This window comes from Salvia hispanica, chromosome 2 (genome assembly GCF_023119035.1).
Source record: "Salvia hispanica cultivar TCC Black 2014 chromosome 2, UniMelb_Shisp_WGS_1.0, whole genome shotgun sequence".
NCBI classification, from domain to species: domain Eukaryota; kingdom Viridiplantae; phylum Streptophyta; class Magnoliopsida; order Lamiales; family Lamiaceae; genus Salvia; species Salvia hispanica.
In genome coordinates this window covers 10128168-10148192 of record NC_062966.1, presented here as the reverse complement: position 1 = coordinate 10148192, position 20025 = coordinate 10128168, and the positions used below count along the sequence as shown (strand labels likewise).

General features: G+C 33.8%; 1 protein-coding gene across 1 annotated transcript; it reads left to right on the top strand.

The window, feature by feature from the left end:
- Positions 1-17766: 17766 nt before the first annotated feature.
- On the top strand, positions 17767-19650 carry LOC125204170 (GRF1-interacting factor 1-like). The gene is made up of 4 exons (XM_048102743.1): positions 17767-18129; positions 18809-18885; positions 18967-19051; positions 19131-19650. Exons 1-4 carry the CDS (start codon positions 18049-18051, stop codon positions 19473-19475), a joined length of 588 nt encoding a protein of 195 aa, XP_047958700.1. The 5' UTR covers positions 17767-18048; the 3' UTR covers positions 19476-19650.
- Positions 19651-20025: the final 375 nt, after the last annotated feature.

Below are 20025 nucleotides of genomic sequence, written 5' to 3'. Positions count from 1 at the left end.
GAGAGAGAAACTTGTCAACACAAGTGGTGTGAATGAAATGACGTTGGAGGAGCCCTATTTATAGAGTTTAAAATATATATATATATATATATATATATATATATATATATATAAAATGTCGGACGTCCGAGTGGGACGGGCGACCTTCGCCACAGTGGCGCCCGTCCCACTCGCCCGTCGACGGGAGGGGCGAGCCCATCGCAGGGGCACTCGAGACGGGCATGGGCGCCCTTCCCGCCCACTATGGCGCCCGTCGGGTCACCCGTCCCCGACGGGCGAACGGGAAGGGCGCCGTAGGAGACACCCTAAAAGAAGTGGAACCAACAATGAGATTCTAAATCTGACGCCACTTAGTGTTATAAACGCAGGTTTAATGCACTCAATAAAATCTCAAGTTTTAACTCTACACTAAAGAAGATAATTACTCCATCTTCATTAACAACAAGTGGTTCAGTTCCTCAATTCCTCCGGTTGCAATATTTTTTTTTCCTTTCTTATTTCTATTTTAGTTTCTTCTTCATTCCTTTTTCTTCATTTTCTTCTTCTTTTTAATATTTTATCTTTCTTTCTTCTCTCTTTTTTTCTCCTTAGTATATATTTCTTCTTCTTTCTTTTTTCTTCTTTCCTTTTAGTTTTTTATACATACATCAATTGCATTAATAATATAAATCAAGAACAAAATATCTAATTTAATTAATTAATTTAAAATAATTAAATCAATTGAATATTTTTTATTAAATTACTTTATACTCATTTTAAGATTGAAACACCTAACTAAAAATATTCAACTCTTTATATCATTATGAATACAATTCACAATTATATTACATAATATTATATGATTCATAATATATATAATTATACTATAATTATTTATTAATTACTACTAGCTTTTAGTATTATAACAATAATATTTTTATAATAATTAAATATAAGTATAACTATAATTATAATTAAATATATTTGAATGTTATTAAAAATAAATTAATTATTAATTTATAACATCAAAATAATAATATTAATATTGATTAAAAATAATAGTATAAAGAGTGAGGAGAATGAGAGAAGATATTACAATATCACTTTTGGTACTAATTTTATGTATACCTAAAATATCCTTTATGACATAAAATGTATTTGTTTAGAGGGCATTTTGGGAAGAAAATTGCATCAGGTAACAAAAATGTGATTTATAAGTACCAAAATCAATATAAAATAAAGATCAGGTACTATTTACGTGCGAAAGTGAAAGATTAGGTATCGTTTATGTAGTTCATTCTAAAGAATATAAAGAATGTTTGTGTTCTTCGAATAGAAGATTCGCACTAATAAAATAAGAAATAATACTCTAATGCATACAGATCACGCACGGAAGCAGCATGGCTAGTCTAAAGAAGTTATGGTTGAGTTTCTATATGGTAGTAGTATAATTTATTTTTTGAAGTTGATAGTAATATTCATATTTCTCGCAATTGAAGCAACAAGTTGCTTAGTTATCGTTTTTGTGGTGACTAAATGCTCAAAATATAATTTAAGTGATTATTACCATACATTTCTACTTGGAACTTTCAAGTTTGAGCATTTAATATCCCAAATATGCTAATTAAAAACTGACAATGATAGTAATAACGAAATTTTGAGATATAATTGGGTATATATTAGGTTTTAAACTAAACATATATAAATAAGTTTATTTAACTTTAGCTAGGTAGGTCCACTTCTCTAGCCCAAAGTAGTTTCAGTTTGGGCCAATTGGGCTTTCCAAGTTTTCTATGCTGCCATTAATTTTTATCCGCATATTTTGTATACTAGAGGTGTCGTTCGGTTATCATTACTCATTAGCATATGATTATCCATCCAGGATTATTTTAGTTGGATGACGTGGCTATAACTATTTATCATATATAAGAGTATTCATCTAGGATTAAGTTGTGAAATTCAATCTTATGAACCAAACATTATACATATTTAATCATGAGATTTAATCTTACAATCGAACAACCCTAAGAGTATCATAGAATTTCAAAGTCTAAGGCTTCATTAGGTAATTTGGAATTATATCTTATATTTATACTACTAACAATGTTTGGGATAACCCGAGAATGATTAATATTTGTGATCAGACATTGTCCTACAATATATCATAAACCAAATTAAGAAACGAGTGCTATCAGACTGCATGGCAAAATGACTAAATAGTATGGAATATATATACATGTGTAATTTGTGATGTACCATATGGTTAGAAATGAACCGTGTAGTAACATGGTTTTCTCATAGTTTATGGGACGAGCAACAGGTAAATAAAGAGAGACTTTAATCAGCCAATTTTGGACTAATAAAATAAAATAAAATAAAGAGAGACTTTGAACTGCGCTTTCAATTAAATAAACATGAATATATGCATAGACTTGTTCTAATGAATACTCCATATGTTATAAGTATAATAAGTAGTAAATCATTTTCAAATAATAGGTCAGGAAAATTCAAGGTGCCCTAGTCACATTACTCAATCAATTCCTGGTACATGATTATAATTAATCTCATAGGTAGACATGTTTTTATGGATTTATCATTTTCACGAATTGATAATGTTTTATAGTGTTTCAACGGGGCCTTTTTCATGCGATAAATTTGGTTAGGCATGAAAAAAAAAAATTGGTTGTGATGTATTCCTACTTTTTTTTGGGGTCACATGGGTGGAATGGAAGTGATGCAGAGTAGTAAAATCTTGCAAAACTGTTGGACGATTAGTTTGAATAAGAATGTGGTGGCTTATATTATATCACTACATAAGTGGAAAGACATACACCTAATCTTATACTCACTCAATCCCATTAGAAATGAAACATTTGTTCTTCGGCACAATATTTTATATAGCGTTGTTTTATGAGTTATGAATAGAAAATAAAGTAAGAGAGATGAAAGAGTAGAGATGATTTTGTTTCTATTTTAAAAAATGTTTCATTTTTAATAAGACAACCTAAAAAGGGAAACGATTCATTTTTAACGGGATAAATGAAGCATATTATACTATCACTATGGAAAGACATAACATGTAATGTGAACTATGCCTTTCTCTCTAACACACATGCACACCCATTGATATCTACGAGCATTTGCTTTTTGTTAGGGTAAGATTATTATGGAGTGATTAGTTAGTTAACCAAAAAGAGAGTAGAAATGTGTATGAACAAATATAGGGCAGCAGAAAAGCAGCAACCCGTGACATGTCTAATTACTTCCTCAGGCTAAATATCCATTTTTGAATAATCACATAAACTTTGAAAATTTCATAGGTCTAAACCTAGCTAGCTAGCTACTTCCAAACTGAAAATCTTTACAGTGGGAGTGGGACCTTATAATTGGAGAAGGATCATTCTACTCTTTATCTTTGGAGATTTTTTCCCATATGTTACAAACCCTAAATATGTGTATGTCAGTCTCCGATAACGACCATTGAGTTTGTAATGCCACGTGGGATGGCATCATACTGTATATTTTAAAAGTGTAAAAATCGAAAAGTTAAAATTACATTATTGCATACTATAGTTGAAGAAAAAATGTCCAATTGAAGATGATGGGCGTTGAAAATATTCGGATTCACAGTCTCGTGATACATAAATGTGCAGAGAAAAAGAATATTACGAGAGTATATAACCACAAAAACAAATGAAAAAAGCTGCACTGAATCGAAGATATGTAGATATATATAAAATATATGTATGTATGTATGTATGTAAGGGGCATTCACCCTTGATGTTTGCACAGCTGGGAGCACCACCAACTCATTTTTCCATGATATGATTGGAATATTGATTATTGACCCACACCACCCTCTCTCTCCTGTATACTCCCTCCGTCCATCATTAGAAGTAACACTTTGACCGGGTACGAATTTTTAAAAATGTAAAGAAAAGTTAGTTGAAAAAATTAGTGGAATGTGAGACCCACTTTTTTATATTAGTTTTATAATAAAATGCGAGTAAAATGAGTTAGTGGAATGTGAGACCTACTTACCATTTATGGTAAACATGAAGTGCTACTTTTAATTGGGGACGGATCAAAATGGAAATTAGTAACTCTTATTTAGAGACGAAGGGAGTAATCCACAAGAAAAATATTTTCATTTTGCTATTTTTTATGTCTATAAAAAATAATCTAATTTCTTAAAATGAAAAAATTGGCTCTACTTTTTCCCTAATCTCTTATACTATTTACCAACTTTTTCTCATATTTTTTTTATTTTATTAATTTTTCATTAAAACTCGTATTGTCCGCGTAAATGAGATTGTTTTTTTTATTTTAGAGTCCTAGACAGAAGGAGTATATATTATGGTGATGAGAGAGAGAGAATAGAAAGTCCAAAAAAGAGGTTCACGTCACAATAGTAAGCTAAGCATGTACCACCCAACAACCGCGCAAAAGCATGTTATTCATCTTTGACCAAAACAAAAATTGAATGGTAGTATTGGAGAAGAAAAGCTTTTGCTTCCTTCTGCACACCTACAATCTTTGCTGTTTGCAGCTTGCAGGTCCTACTTCTACATTTGATCTATAGTATACATATTCATACTCTTCTGCAAAATAATTAATTACTGTATAATATTCAGAACTACGAAAATCAAACAAAATATCTATGTACAAAAGTAACGGTACTGTCAACGTCCCTCTGAACTTGTCTTTTTATTTTTTTTTAAAAACCAGTAAAAAGATGATTTTGAATTAATTTGATTTCGTATGTGACTAGAGGTGGCCACGGTTCGAAAACCGCCGGTTCCGATTCGTCGAAAGCTTGAACCGTAACGGGCCCGGATACCGGTTATCCGGTTTTGGTTTAACTGCCGGTTCCGGTCCGGTTAATAACCGCCGGTTTTTCACCGGTTCCGGCGGTTCCGGTTCATTTTTTTTTTAAATCTTAGAGTTATTTGAATCTTAGAGTTATAACTTTTATTGCAATTCTATTGTAAAATCCAAAGAGAATTGATAACGATAACGATAAAGAATTGCAATTTTATTGATTTGAAACTTTGAATGTAAATTTCTACAATACAATTACAAGTTACAAAATACAACAATACAAGTACAACTTAAGTAAACAAGTAGAGAGCAAATTGAGAGAATGAGGTAGAGAATAGAGAATTGGAGATTGAGAGAGAAATACTTGTTAACACAGAATGGGGAGAATAGAAGTGATGAATAAGGGGGTATTTATAGATGAAAAATGGGGGGAAAATCTGATATTTAAAAAAAAAAAAATTGAATTTCAAATTTGAAAACGGTCAAAAACCGCCGGTTTTTTGACCGAACCGCCGGTTTCTGACCAAAAACCGACGGTTTCTGACACCTTTTCAGACCCTACGCTGCAACCCTACACGCCTACGCCTGAACCTAGCCCTGAACCGTCGGGAACCGGCGGTTTTGTGTCAGAAACCGCCGGTTTTCCGACACAAACCGGTGGTTTTCCGACCTTTTTCAGCCCTACGCCTGCAACCCTAGGAACCTACCGGCGATAGCTACATATTCCCGGTTAACCGGCGGTTCCGAACCAACAGTTAACCGGCGGTTCCGAACCGACGGTTAACCGCCGTTCCGGTTTCATATTTTTGGAACCGTAACCGAACCGTTATAACCGTGAAACCGGATTTCGAACCGAAACCGTCGTCCGGTTCCGACCTGCCGATTGAGAACCGGCGGTCCGGTTTGGTTTGGCCACCTCTACTGGTATTGTCCATTATAATCAGTTTTGGCAAATAATGAATACTAGTAAGTACTATTGGAGTACATTATTATGTCTATGTTTTATTACTATATCTGTACTTAATAAGAACATCTCTTATTTAATCAATTCGCATTGAAAAGAAATTTCCATTATGAAGAGAGTACTCCTCCTGATCTTCACTAATTAAATGTCTTCTATTTGATTGTTGTAGGTTTAAAAAATTGTTTGATTTTGGAAAGAAAAGTAGAGGAAAAGGTTAGTGGAGTGTCAATACTACTTTTATAATTTTATATGACTAAAATAAGTTAGTAGAATATAAAATTTAGTTATAAAAGTAAAAAAAAAGAAAGTAAATTCTATCCAAATAACAAATAATTTATTGGGATCTATCGACCAAATAAGGATATATGAATAGGCCAGGATGGAGTAATTGTTTAAAAGAGTTTTGATATCATTTCTAAATTTATATTAAAATTGGATCCACTGGTGAATACCTTTAGTAATTGAAAAAAAAAATGAAATTAGTGTAAGTACTAGTAGACAAGACTTTTTCTGGGAAGGATATCTACATTAATATTTATAGGCAATATCTGGCGAAATTAAACTATTGCGGTGATAATGAATAATCGTTATTCTAGAAGGGCCCATTGGGAATAATGCGTTATTGAGTATTATCAGAACCTCAATTACAACTTTAATTATATCTACACCCTCAAATCATGGGCCTCACAATAGTCTCTACTGCATTTCCACTTGTGTTGGATGTAATTTAGCAATATATGTTTAACGCCCGTAACAGATACACCTTGTTCTATTTATTAATCTATATATTACAAAGGTACATGATATTTGAAAAATCAAATATGAAATGCTCGACTTATATAAGTGTATTTAATTTATAGTAGTAATATGCAGCGTCTCAAAAAAAAATGCAGCGCCCATATATATAAGTGTATTCAATCGATGAGTGAAAATGGTTTATGGGCCATTTGGGAAATTAAAGTATCGTAACTCGATATACTGATAATGCAGAACTTAATAAGCCTTAATGGTAATGGACTCAAAAGTAGCACATCTTATTAAAGTTCAACCGGATCAAATAATTGGCACTTGAGCCCAATTTGAGGGATTCGTGATTATCTATCTAATTACAAAAAATTAAATACTAGTATTTGATAAACTATCACAATGTGAATATGTGAGGATTCTTCAAGAATTTGAAATTCTAGCTAACTATAAATTGTCACTTTATCAGTTAAAGCGTTTTAAATTGATATGGTAGATGGAACAAATTTGAGGAGCTCAATCAATAAAATTTAATCTAAAGTACTCCAACTACTAAAATACAATCAATTTAACTGTGTTGCCATTGGATACAGTGGCTCTACTTCACTGTCCAAAAGCAAAAATCAATGCTTATTTTAAAGAGCAATTGTATATAATGACACGAACTTTTAAAATAGTTCGATTTAAAATAGTTCGATTTTTCTCATTAATTTTAAATGTTTATATGAAAAGTCATGGATTTTATCGTATTGTGTAAATTTTCTATCGATCCGACTCGATAAATTTTCGATACAAACTTATCCTACGTAGCGTGTCGGAAGAATGACTTAGCAAAACTCCATAACTTCTGATTGTTTCTTTTCTATCTTTGCAATCTCTGACCCTAAATTTATCATAAACATACAAATAGCACAAATTAAAATATACAAATCGACATAAACATACAAATCGAATTCAGCATAAAAGTCGCATTAATTTCATAAAAATTAAATTCGAATTGAACCATGAATTTGTCATTTGCCAAGTCACGCCTCCGGCGTACCCCGTAGAATATGTTTGTGTTGGAAATCTATCAGGTCGGATCGGACGAGAAATTTACACAGTTCAATAAAATTCATGACTTGTCATACAATATTTTAAGTGAAAAAAAAATCAAACAATTTCAAAAATTATAACTTTACTAAGCAATTTGCCCTATTTTAATAGAGTAGAATTAACTCACCTAATAATCTCTTACTTTGATATTCATAATCTTTTGTCAGCCAAATTATATTACTGCCTTTTACTAGGGATTTTATGTAAAAAAAGATAAAATAACCCGATAAAATATAATCTCTCTGAAAAGCGTGATCAAGTTTGAGTTTGTAGATTTCAAAATTTCACTACCAAGAATATACAATTTTAAATACTCTTAAAAATATTAATGACAGTCATCGAAAGCGTAGAGCTGCTATCCGTGCACCCTACCTTACATGAAAAATTGCCCCGGCCCCGGCCCCATCGCATTGGATGGTGCGAGGAGGCGAAAATCCCACGCAGAGCCTGGAGCGTGCGTCTCTATCGAGGCTTCGGTTGTTTATGGGTGTGAGGGACGCGGTAGTTGGGCGCGTGATGGTGAGAGGAATTCCTCGAATGTATAAAGGGAGAGTGATGTCATGATACAAGTAAGCGACCAATCGGTAATTGTTTGGACCGAGATGGGGCGGCCCAAAGACCAATGGTTATTGTCCTTTCTTCCATTTACCTTGATCTACTCAATAATTATTTTTGTTTTTTAACCTTTTACTCCTACATCATGCTATCTTTTCACATGTTTTTTTACTATATTTATCATTAATATGCCTCAGACCCTATATAAAATCTTTGTAAGTATCAAGGGCCCTCGAACTTGTAAAATTTGGGCAATCTGCCAACTTTTATTGTCTATCTCGCTCTCGCATTCCTCACTCTCTCGCTCTCGCATTTACTCGTAATCCAACCAAAATTTGAATTGAATGTGGTCTTTTTCTCATGAGGGAATTGCTAGTAATTATATACCTCATTATGCTCCCTCGGCTCTTCACCCTGCTTCCAAAACCAATTTATAAAATTACTCCATTCGTTCAAAAAAATATGTACTCCTTCCGTCCCAAGAAAGATGACCCCTTTCTTGGGCGGCACAGGATTTTATGCAGTTATATTTTGTGTGGTAAGAGGAGAGAGTAAAGTAAGAGAGAGGAAATAAAGTAGAGATAAAGGTGTTTCTATTTTAAGTAATGAGTCATCTTGATTGGGACAAACCAAAAAGGAAAGTGAGTCATCTTGAATGGAACGGAGGGAGTAAAATTTATATGGCACATGAATTAAGACAAAATTGATTAGAAAGAGAGACGATGAGAATAAAAGTTAAAAGTAATTTTAATGGATAATGAGACCTACATTACTAGTAGTGTTTAATAGTGGTATAAGTTGATATATATGTATATTAAATAATTAGGACAACTTTCTACAAATGGAATGCACATATTCTAATTATGGGACAGACGAAAATGGAAGTGTACATATTTTTATGGGACAGACGAAAATATTAAGGAAAATTGGATTGAAAAATTTAGTGGAATATGAGTCTCATTTTTATATACTATTAGTTTCATAAACAGATGTGAGTGAAATGAGTTAGTGGAATTTGAAACTTATTACCATTTATGGTAAAAAAAAAATAAAAGTGGACAATTAATGGAAGACGGAAAAAAATGGCAAAAATGGACAATTAACGGGAGCAATGGGAGTAATTAATTTCGCTCGATTAGTGATATAAACAAAAATTGATCTCGGTACATAATGAATGCCAAAATTCCAAATTGTGGCCATGAGATTTATCTATCTAATAGTCAATAGTTAATCAAAAATACAAAAGATCACTATTAATCAGTTTTGAGTCATTTTATAAAATCCGTGTTCGAGGCTATTTTTTGATCATTTTAAGTCAATCTTACTAGAATGACCTATAAACAGATTAACAATGACCTAAACATGATCTACATTTGTTCTAAATTTTATATTAAGATTTAATTTTGCATAAACCATAACCCTATATACATATATAGATATAAATAGATAGACTAAATCAATTGTAAATTGCATTTTCACTATAAATCGCAAACTAATATTTGACTATTATAATTTTAAATTTAATGTTAATAGATGATAATTAATGTTAATAAAAAAATATTAAATTAATATCAAGTCGTGGATGATTGCTAATTATGTTGTTACCTTACTTTTAAGAAGTAAAGATGATGTAACTGAAATGTATAAAGACTTACTAAATGAAGTTGAAAATCAATTTCGATGTCGAATTAAGTGTGTTCGGAGTGATAGAGGTATTGTGTATGTGGCATCGTTTGCATAATTATGTTATTCATTTTTTTATAAAACCTGTGTCAAGTCAAACTTGGGCAAAATTTTATGGACGAAGGGTGTATAATTTAATTTAAATGTTAGTAATGTTTATTAACAATATACAATATGCATATCAAAATTTTCAATAATTAATATTTGAATATTAGATGTTACTCTCTCCATCCCTAATGAATATGACATCTCCTCCTGGAAGTCCTACATTAGTTGACGTTCTCTGAAGACTCGAAAAATACTCACTATTTGAAAAATTTACGGTCATATAATTCAATTTGGATTTTTCTTCTTTGATCTTTAGTCGCACTTTTTGTAATATTATAAACAACAACAACAACAACAACAACAACAAATATATGCATTTGTGTATTATAAACAACAACAAAAAAATATTTGTACAATTGTACTTCTCTCAATTTGATTTATTCTACTACTCCTAGATAAGATAATTTTGTGTATGACTTTGAGTTCTATTTCTTTATAATTTTCAAAATATTATTATGTACTATTGAATTTAATTTTAATGAAAATAATTTTCTTATTTTTTGTTTGCATTTATAAATACTTATGTTTTGTTAATAGAAACTGGTAAACTATTTATTTGTTCAAATAGTTTACTTTTTTTTCTTTTATAAATATTAGTATTACATTTTTCTTTATTTGTATGTCTTATTCTATTTCATCGACATATCTCCTCTTTTGTTATTTCTTTTATTTTATACCACTATACTCATCAAATATTAAAATAGTACTCCCTTCGTTCCATAGTAGTGGAGTCATTTTGTCATTTTGATGTGTCATTGTAATGGAGTCATTTCCTTTTGTTTAGTAAAGTCAACATATTCTTCTCATTTACTTTACTCTTACTTACTTTATTCTCCCTTCATCCCTCTACTTTTTTCATTTCTTACTTTATTCTTTATTTAATTAATCCACATAACACAATTTTTCTTAGATTGTGTGCCGAAAAGAAACGCCTCATTACTATGGAACGGAGGGATAACATAATCATCTGCTAAAATATGAAATGTTCCATTGAGAGTGGGTTGAGAGAAGTACAAATATCTTTATGTTGTTGTTTATAATATTTTTAATTATTTTTTATCTCTAAATATATTTTAATACTTATATACTTTATTTTCTTTATATTCTTTATTTTAAATTAATATATCTTCAATCTTTGAAAATCTTTTGTCATGTGCATAGCACAGGTGTTAACACTAGTTCTCTTAAATCGAATGACGTTATTGAACGTAAAAATCTAATAGTAGTATGTAATAGAGATGATAAATACTTCCTTGATTAATTTATGTGTACCCAAAATATGAGGGAATTTTGTGTTAACAACGAATTATATTATGAACATGATTCAACTAAAAAATAGGGATGAGACTCTTACGAGTTGGGGACTGGAAAGAAAATTTCGTATGCACAACTGAAAATATGAGAGTGCTTATTGAAGGTAGGAGTGTCTACTCTAAAAGAAGTTGCAATTGATTCTTTTGCAATTGACCTAAAAGAATCAATTGTATCTTTATTAAATATACATTTTATAGTAGTGCCTATTGTTTCAAAGAGTAAGCACAACCGTACTCTCTGCAGAGAGCATGCACTTAACTATTTATAGGCCCGACCCCACTCTTCTTCGTATTTTATTCATTGTTCTTAGCTAAGGCACAACACAACAACTAGGGGATGTCAGTGCATCGACAACCCTTGGGGTCCCAAATAGTCCCACAAATTTATAGGATTAGGGTTTAAAATTTCTACCCGGATAAAATTACAACACGATTAGCCTGCAACCCTTTAGGGTCACAGCCGAAAACCCGATAAAATCTATATTGTTCTAGCTATTTGTTTGACTCCTTATTCGACAATTCATTGATTATTTTTATAATTTAGATCACTAAAAAGTAACTTTCAATTTTATATTAAATATACAAATTATATATTAAATTTTAATTAATATAATACTCCCTCCATCCCGCTTTAGGAGTCCCGGTTGATCAATTTTGGGCGTCCCGCTCTAGGAGTCCCGGTTGAGATAAATTAATAAAAAAAGGCCTACAAAGTGTTAAAAGTGTTAAAAGTGGGTCCCAACATCCACTACAACTAATAAAAAAGTGCTTAAAGTGGGTCCCAACAACCACTACAACATTTATTTATTAAACACTCAATTAAAAGTGAGTCTAAATATTCACTACAATATTTATTTATTACACACTCAAACACTTATTTCTTAAAACATGTGCCCAATTCAACTGGGACTCCTAAAGCGGGACGGGGGGAGTAATAAATAAATAAATTATAAACATCAAATTCACTAAAAAATACTTAAATTTCTAAAACATGCTTTGAAATTTCTCGATGTTTATATTTATTTTGCACAAACTCAAATATTAGTATTTGACCATGTTTATGTTTGAGTTTAAGCACATATCTCAAGTTTATTATAATTAAATGTTTTACATTTTGTAAATATAACTTATTTTTATTATTATTTATTGGATTGATCGCATGTTAATTTTTTCGGAAAACTCGATTATCCCGTTGGGGTAGCTCAAAACTCGAACTTTTAAGGTTAGGGTCGAACTTTTATAATCTAAAAAATTACAACCAGATTATCCCGCACACGATTGACTTGCAACCCGAGTAGGGTTGATGCAAAACCCGCGACATACAGGAAGTGTCGGCCACTATAGCCATGAACAACTATTCCATTAAAAGAGTTGTGGAAATTTGCGTGGTCGCTTGATTTGGTTTGTCTCGTCCCTTCCTCAAGACAAACTTGAATTTAGAAAAATGAGTGAGAGATAGTTTCGTTTGATGTTAAAAATGGGTGATGAATGAATTTATTTGTAGATGGTTTGGATGAATTGGGAAGTGGGATTATTTTTCTGATTTTTTCAACTTTCTATGAATTTCTTTTTATTAAAACGGATAAAAACAACGTCCACTCACGGATGGGGAGGGGGCAGGGGCATCACGCCAAGCGCACGACGTGTCATGTGGGTTAGGTGCATGGGCTCTTGCCGGTGAGGGAACAATTGTAACAAAAAAGTTGTTGACTCGACTCTTTTTAATACTCAAAACATCACCCGCAAGTGTATGAGATTTTGTAGGTCGTGGCTAGTTAAATTATCGATTCTCGAAGACTAAATGGTTGTTTGAGTATCACAAAAGGACGTTGAACACTCTATAGACTAATAAAAGGGATTTTTGATTTTCTTAACTAGGATCTGATTGAAACTAAGTAGACAAAATGAAAATAACAAATAAACCAAAGAGATAATAGTTTTCAAACAAATTTGGGAGGATAGGGCTTTGGATCCGATTGCAATGGATCACGGGGTATCAAGTAGCGGACATGCTTAGGTATTGGGCCTCACTCTTGGCTAGGAAAGTTGCTACAATTGGCTAGGTCCTCTCTCGACTACACCTAACACGTGGATCATCTTCTAATGTCGAAGTCTCATCCCTACGGGTCGAATCTAAGTCCTAAAACCTAAAGACTCAAGTTCTCTCTCTAACGTATGCTTCTCTCGAATACATAGACGACACGTAGTTGTTTATTACACTTCATACCCAATCATGCATATCTCAGTAACATTTATTAGGCAAAGATATATTCATTTGGTAGCTAAGCAATTGAATAATAAAAGCACTATAGTCAACAAAATCATGAAATGAGATAGATAAACATCAAATCACAAGGTTAATCCATTGAATCTTTACCAAATCCCTACTAATTAAGTACTACTTAGCTACTCATACTAACATCCATAAAATAAGAAACATCTATGAAAACATGATAAACTAGGAAATAGATAATGGTGAGAAGTCTTCTCCTTCGATCTATTGGATGGGTGAAGGTCCTTAGTCTTTAAATTCCCTTCTAGATCTCAATTTCAGCTCAATTTGGGTGTGTGAAAGTTGTGGGATCGAGTGTGTGAAGTCCCTTTTATACTTGCAGTGAGAAATGGGCAAAATTGGGTACCAGTAACAATCGCCTGACCAGGTGATTTGCATATTTGACAACGCCCAATCAGGCTTTCTCTTAGCAACCGACTTCTTCTAAACAAACGCCCGTATTTTTTAAGACGATTAGACATCCAGTTGGTTAGAAGAAATCTTGGTTTGCGCAACGACAAGAGGGTATGAGGAAGGATGTTGAGAGAGCATTTAGTGTGCTCCAAGCCCGATGGAGCATTATACGGTGCCCGACACGAGTTTGTCATGAAGATGATGTCGCTGATATCATGTATGCATGTATCATATTGCATAACATGATAGTAGATGATGAAGGTATATCCGTGGAGCGTTGGACCGCGAACGATGGTACTGGACCAAGTCACACTGTTGCCACCCCCCTTGCAGATGGGTGTACACTGTACCGCGTAGTGCTAAGGACTTGCTCCGAGTTTTCCTAGATATACACAAGGATAAAGAACATCTTCAGCTCCATGCCGATATGGTTGAAGAGATATGGGCATGTAGGGGAACGAGCACGTTATGATTACTTTCGTTTGTAATTCTCGTTGTATAATTATTTATGAATGAATTATGTTTTATATTTGTAATTATTTTTATCTAATTAATTTTGTTCTGGTTCAATTAAAATATACCAATAACTAAAAAAATGTGAGGCATGACTAGAAAAGTTTAATGTGGCTAAGGCCTGATTTTGATGACCAGGCGGACAAGTTTTTTTTTTTTTTTTTTTTTTTTGGCTGAGACATGACTCTTGCACTATTGTGGACACCCTAAAGTAGTAGCACTTCTGTATAAACCGAGTACCAAATTAAATAGTGACACTCTATGTAGCCATTATTATAAATAGTAGTACTACTCCAAATTAAAAAGTGAGCTATGTAGCTATTATTATAAAAGGTATTACTCCACCATTTTCTTTATAGTTTATCCCAATGAAAATGTTACTATATTTTTATTTTTGGTAATTCTCTCTCCAATTAATACATCTAATCACTTTTTTATCTTTCCAATTAAATATTTAACTCTCCTTCTCTCTCCAATTTAATATTTACATCAATCCTTTCTATGCCCAATTAACCATATTGATCAATAACTCTTAAATCTCATGTCGACTAAAAGTGTGGTATTTTAGCTGGGACGGAGGAAACAATACTTTTCACGTCAATAAGGATGCCACTGGTAGGGTTGGCCCAATGGGTATTAGGCCAACCCGATTGATATCCCTCTCAATAAGTACTCCCTATGTTCCACTACAAGTGAAGCGTATCTTTTCGGCTGTTGATTTGTGAAGATGATTATACATAGTTAGAAGGAAGAGAAAGTAAAGTAAAAGAGATAATAATATAGAAAAACATCGTATATATATTATTCTCTTACTCACTTTAATTTTTCTATATATTAACTACTAATCTCTCCGTCCCAGCTTAAGTGAGACGTTTTCTTTTTTGGCAACAATCAACTCACTCCTCTCACCTATTTTATCCTCTTATCTCACCTATATTATCATCTTTCTTACTTTATTGTTACTTTCTCTTTTTACTTTATATTGTCTCTTACTTTACTCTCTTTCTTACTTTACTATCAATAATTTAATTCTCTAAACACCTCTACCTAAATTCTTGTGGAAAAATAGAAATATCTCGCTTAGGCCGAGACGAAGGGAGTATTTATTAGTACTTCCTCCGTCCATAAAAAATAGAACAATTTGTGTATGACATGAGTTTTAATGTAGAATTGGTAAGTAAGAGAGAAGGGAAAAAAGTAAGAGAGAAGGAGAAAAAGTAAGTGAAAAGTATTGTTAGTGAAATGATGTGTAGGGTTATTATTTATTGAAAACTTTCCATAAGAGTGTCCACAGTGGTGGCCCTCTTGGGCATGCCCAAACCACCATTTCTTGGGCATGCCCAACAAACTTGGCCCTGCCCATGAAAACTTGGCCACTAGGCCACCAATTAAAATGATTTTCTTACATTTTTTGTTATATTTTAATTTACCTAGAATAAAAATTATTGGACAATAATATTAAAAAAATCTAAATTAATTTTAAAAAATTTGACAATTACAAGTAAATATATTTATTGAAAATTTGAATTTTAATTATTTCCGTAATTAGGGTGTGAAATCACAATCCTTAATTAAAAAGTTGACCAATTTAATAGGGATTTAGTGATTGAGATTGATTTATTTCCTAAATTAATGCTAAATTAATGCAATTTTTTTTGAAAACTGCCGTTTAATTTTTGTCACATACACACACTCTCTCTCTCGGCTTCATCTTCTCCAAAACCCTAAAATTAACACAAAAACTGAAAAAAAAACATTGAAACCATGGCTTGGGCCGCGGCTCTCGGCCCCTGCAGTGGCGAGCCGAGTCGCGTGCCCAAGGGCCTCGGCCTGGCCGAGAGCTCGGCCCTCTCTCGTGCACCCCCTGGGCCTCGTCCACCTTGCACCTCGGTAGTGGGGGGTCGCGCCTGGGCCGAATCCGGGCCAAGGACCGCGGCCCTCCCACTGTGGATACTCTAAATGAAGTAGTCACTCTTATTGTGAGCACAGGATTTAAAAAATGTAAGAATAGTGTGTCGGAAAAGTTATTGGAATATGAGACCCGCTTTTTATATTAGTTTAATACTCCATTCGTCCCACTTTAAGAGTCTCGGTTGAGTTCGACACGAGTTTTAAGAAATGCAAAGGAAAGTTGGTGAAAAAAGATAGTGGAATGTGAGTCCTATTTTTTTATATTAGTTTTATAATAAAATGTGAGTGGAAAAATGTTAGTGGAATGTGGGGCCTAATGCCATTTATGAAATATTTCAACCGTGACTCCTAAAGTGGGACACCCAAAAATGGTAAACCGGGACTTTTAAAGTGGGACGGAGTGAGTAATAAAATGTGAGTGAAGTAAGTGGAATGTGAGAACTACTTTCCATTTATGATAAAAATAAAATATGACTCTTATTATAAAACGAAATAACATGCAAAACATGTATCGTGGGACGGAGATAGTAGGATAATACCGATGTAGTCAATTTAGAAATAAGAGTTTGGAAAATTGAAACGAGGACAAAAAAATGTGAGCAGCCATAATTAGTAATTATATGACCTCACTTACCTAACATAATGCTGCTCATATTTTTGTAAACGAAAAACTTAGGTATACCAATTAAGCATTTATAGAGGTAACCAATAACCACAAAATAACTAAACTCTGTCCACATAAAAATAGTTGTTCAATTAATTATTACCTTCGTCCACCAAAATTTATCCTGTCTCTTAAAATTTGTCCCATTTTTTTATTTTCATTCGTCTCTCAAAATTTGTCCTATTTCACTTTTATCATTTTTTATAGTGAATCCCGCGATCCTCTAATTTTTTCAATTCAATTTTCACTACGTTTTTTAAAATCTATGCCTTGTGAAAGTGGGACAATTTTTTTTGGAATGAAGAGGTGAGATGTTTAGGAATGAAGAGGTGAGATGTTTGTGTTTCTCTCTCCTGTGCGAACGAGTCTCTATCAGCATCCATCACGTGACCAACTTTTTGATCGACAGAGCAACGGCAGCAGACCAAACCCCAAAGTGAAAACTCCCCTTAAATTTTCAATTCACTCAATAATGCTGCTGCTGCTGCCTGCCTGCCTCGGTCCCTCCCTCTGTCCTTTGCCAGATTCTTTTCTCTCTCCTACACCTCACACACTGACAGCGACACACCACATAAACAATCCATTCATTTTCTATTATATTTATGAGTACAATTACAATCCACTTTTTTAATTCACGTAGTACAAGCAAATATCCTCAGCCACTAGTACCTATGTCACTGTTCCAATTATAATATACACGTTGCCCACTGCTCCCCAGATTATTACGAGTATATATTAATCTTGTTAATCTTGTTTATTAGAGAGAGTTAGGTTGAGTTCTTGAACTCCAAGTTACAAATATAAAGCGGGGTTGTGAAGAGATAGACCCAAAACAGGAGGGGCCATATTTCTCCTTGCAGCTCCAGTCTTTCTTGTTAACACAGTCAAACTTACAGAGGGATAGAAAGAGATAGTAGGAATCTTGATATTTTGAGAGAGAGAGAGAGAGAGGGGTCAGTCTGTTGCTGTGTGTGTGTTTTTGTGTGGTAGGGTGGATATAAAAGAGAGAGGCATGCAGCAGCACCTGATGCAGATGCAGCCCATGATGGCAGCCTACTATCCCAGCAACGTCACAACTGATCATATTCAACAGGTTTCCCCCCCTTCCCCCTCTCTTCTCTTCTCTTCTCTTCTCTTCTTCCCCACCTCCTTCTCTTTCTCTATCTCTGCTCTTATCCTGCTCTTTCTCTTTCACTTTTGTCTGCCTCAATACCTGCTTTCTTCTTGCATTTCTGCCAACTTTTCTGCTCACAAATCTTCAGATCAACGAGTTTTGCACATTATATACATACATGTTCCTCTCTTTTTTCGGTTGCCGATTAGTTTAATGTTTTTCATTTTATAAACTCTGCGTCTCTTAAATTAAATGCCTCCTTTTTCCCATTTATTTGGTGATTTGGTGTTGGTGGTGTAAAAGGAGGACTTTCTGCTCTTCCCTTTTCACACTGATATGGATGTTTCAGAACCTTTACAAAGACCCCTTTTTTATTTATGTCTCTCATTAATCTATTCTTCATTTTGAGATTCTTCCACTATATCTATTTGTTTAAAATTGCAATCTTTGTGGGGTTAATTGGCTATTTCTCTTCGTCTGTTGTTGTATATACATATTGGTTCACTAGAATATATGCGCATCCTTTGGGAGTTGGGGATTTTTAATTTTGCTTATTTAGGGTTTCTCACTTTTGATCAAATGAATACCCTTTTTGTCCCTCTCTCTCACTTCTATGTTCTCTACTTCCATGTCTTTCAATATTTTGATTTCTTTGTAGTATCTGGATGAGAACAAATCGCTGATTCTGAAGATTGTGGAGAGCCAAAACTCGGGAAAGCTTAGTGAGTGTGCGGAGTAAGTATGTTTTGGTTGAAAAGTTGATGATTTAGGTTTGTACTAGTAAACTTAGAGTTGTTGATTTGGTGTTGCCTGCAGGAACCAAGCGAGACTTCAAAGAAACTTGATGTATCTCGCCGCCATTGCTGATTCACAGCCCCAACCGCCAACCATGCATTCTCAGGTATAGTAGTATTATTAACTAATTAAGTTTCTAACTAACCAACTGCTTTGGCTTTGTATACTGACAAGAATAGTTGCAGTATGCGGGGGGCGGCGGGATGATGCAGGCGGGCAGCGCGCACTACCTGCAGCAGGCTCAGCAGCAGTCCCTCATGGCAGCGCGCTCCTCTATGCTGTACGGATCCCAGCCGTATCCGTCGCTGCAGCAGCAGGCCCTGCACAACCAGCTCGGTATGAGCTCCGGGGGCCTCATGCTGCAGGGCGAGCCTCACAGCGCCGCTGCCAGCTCGGGCCTCGGATTCCCGGACTTTGTGCGCGGGGGCAGCAGCGACGGGAGGGGTATGGGCAAGCAGGATATGGGGAGCGAGGGCCGCGGCGACGGAGGCGAGACGCTCTACTTAAAAAGCTCCGAAGATGGGAATTGAGGTTAAAAGGTAAGCGGGGAAGGGAAGAGTTGCTTCTTGTCAACTTGTAATCTAATTAGCGGAACAAACTTTTATTTGGTATCGGAATCACCAGGATCTTATCTAGACTACTTATGCTACTTATCATATAATGTATATTTCTAGTTTTAATTTTTTTCTTTGGCATGCTCTTTTATGTTTTGCTTCTTATTCGTTTTGCTTGCAAACATCGTCCCTATTCTTAGTTACGTTATGAATTTGCTCCATTTCTTGTGAGTTGAAATTCTATGTATGTTCATGAATCGTATGATTGATTATTTAAAAATCTTGCATAGGACCAATCTGGATTTGAAATTTTAGTTGTAGTTTTAATTAGTTCAGTTTTAGTGTCAAGTGTCATTTACCAATTACTATGTGCTAACAAAATGCTAGGTGATCACTGAATCATTTCATTAAGTTAATGCTCAAGGTATCAAACAACATAAATGAGCAAATTTTCTTGACTTTTACCAATTATGTGTTGCTTTATATAGATATATGATTTTTATGCTTATAGTATTAGGTTTATATT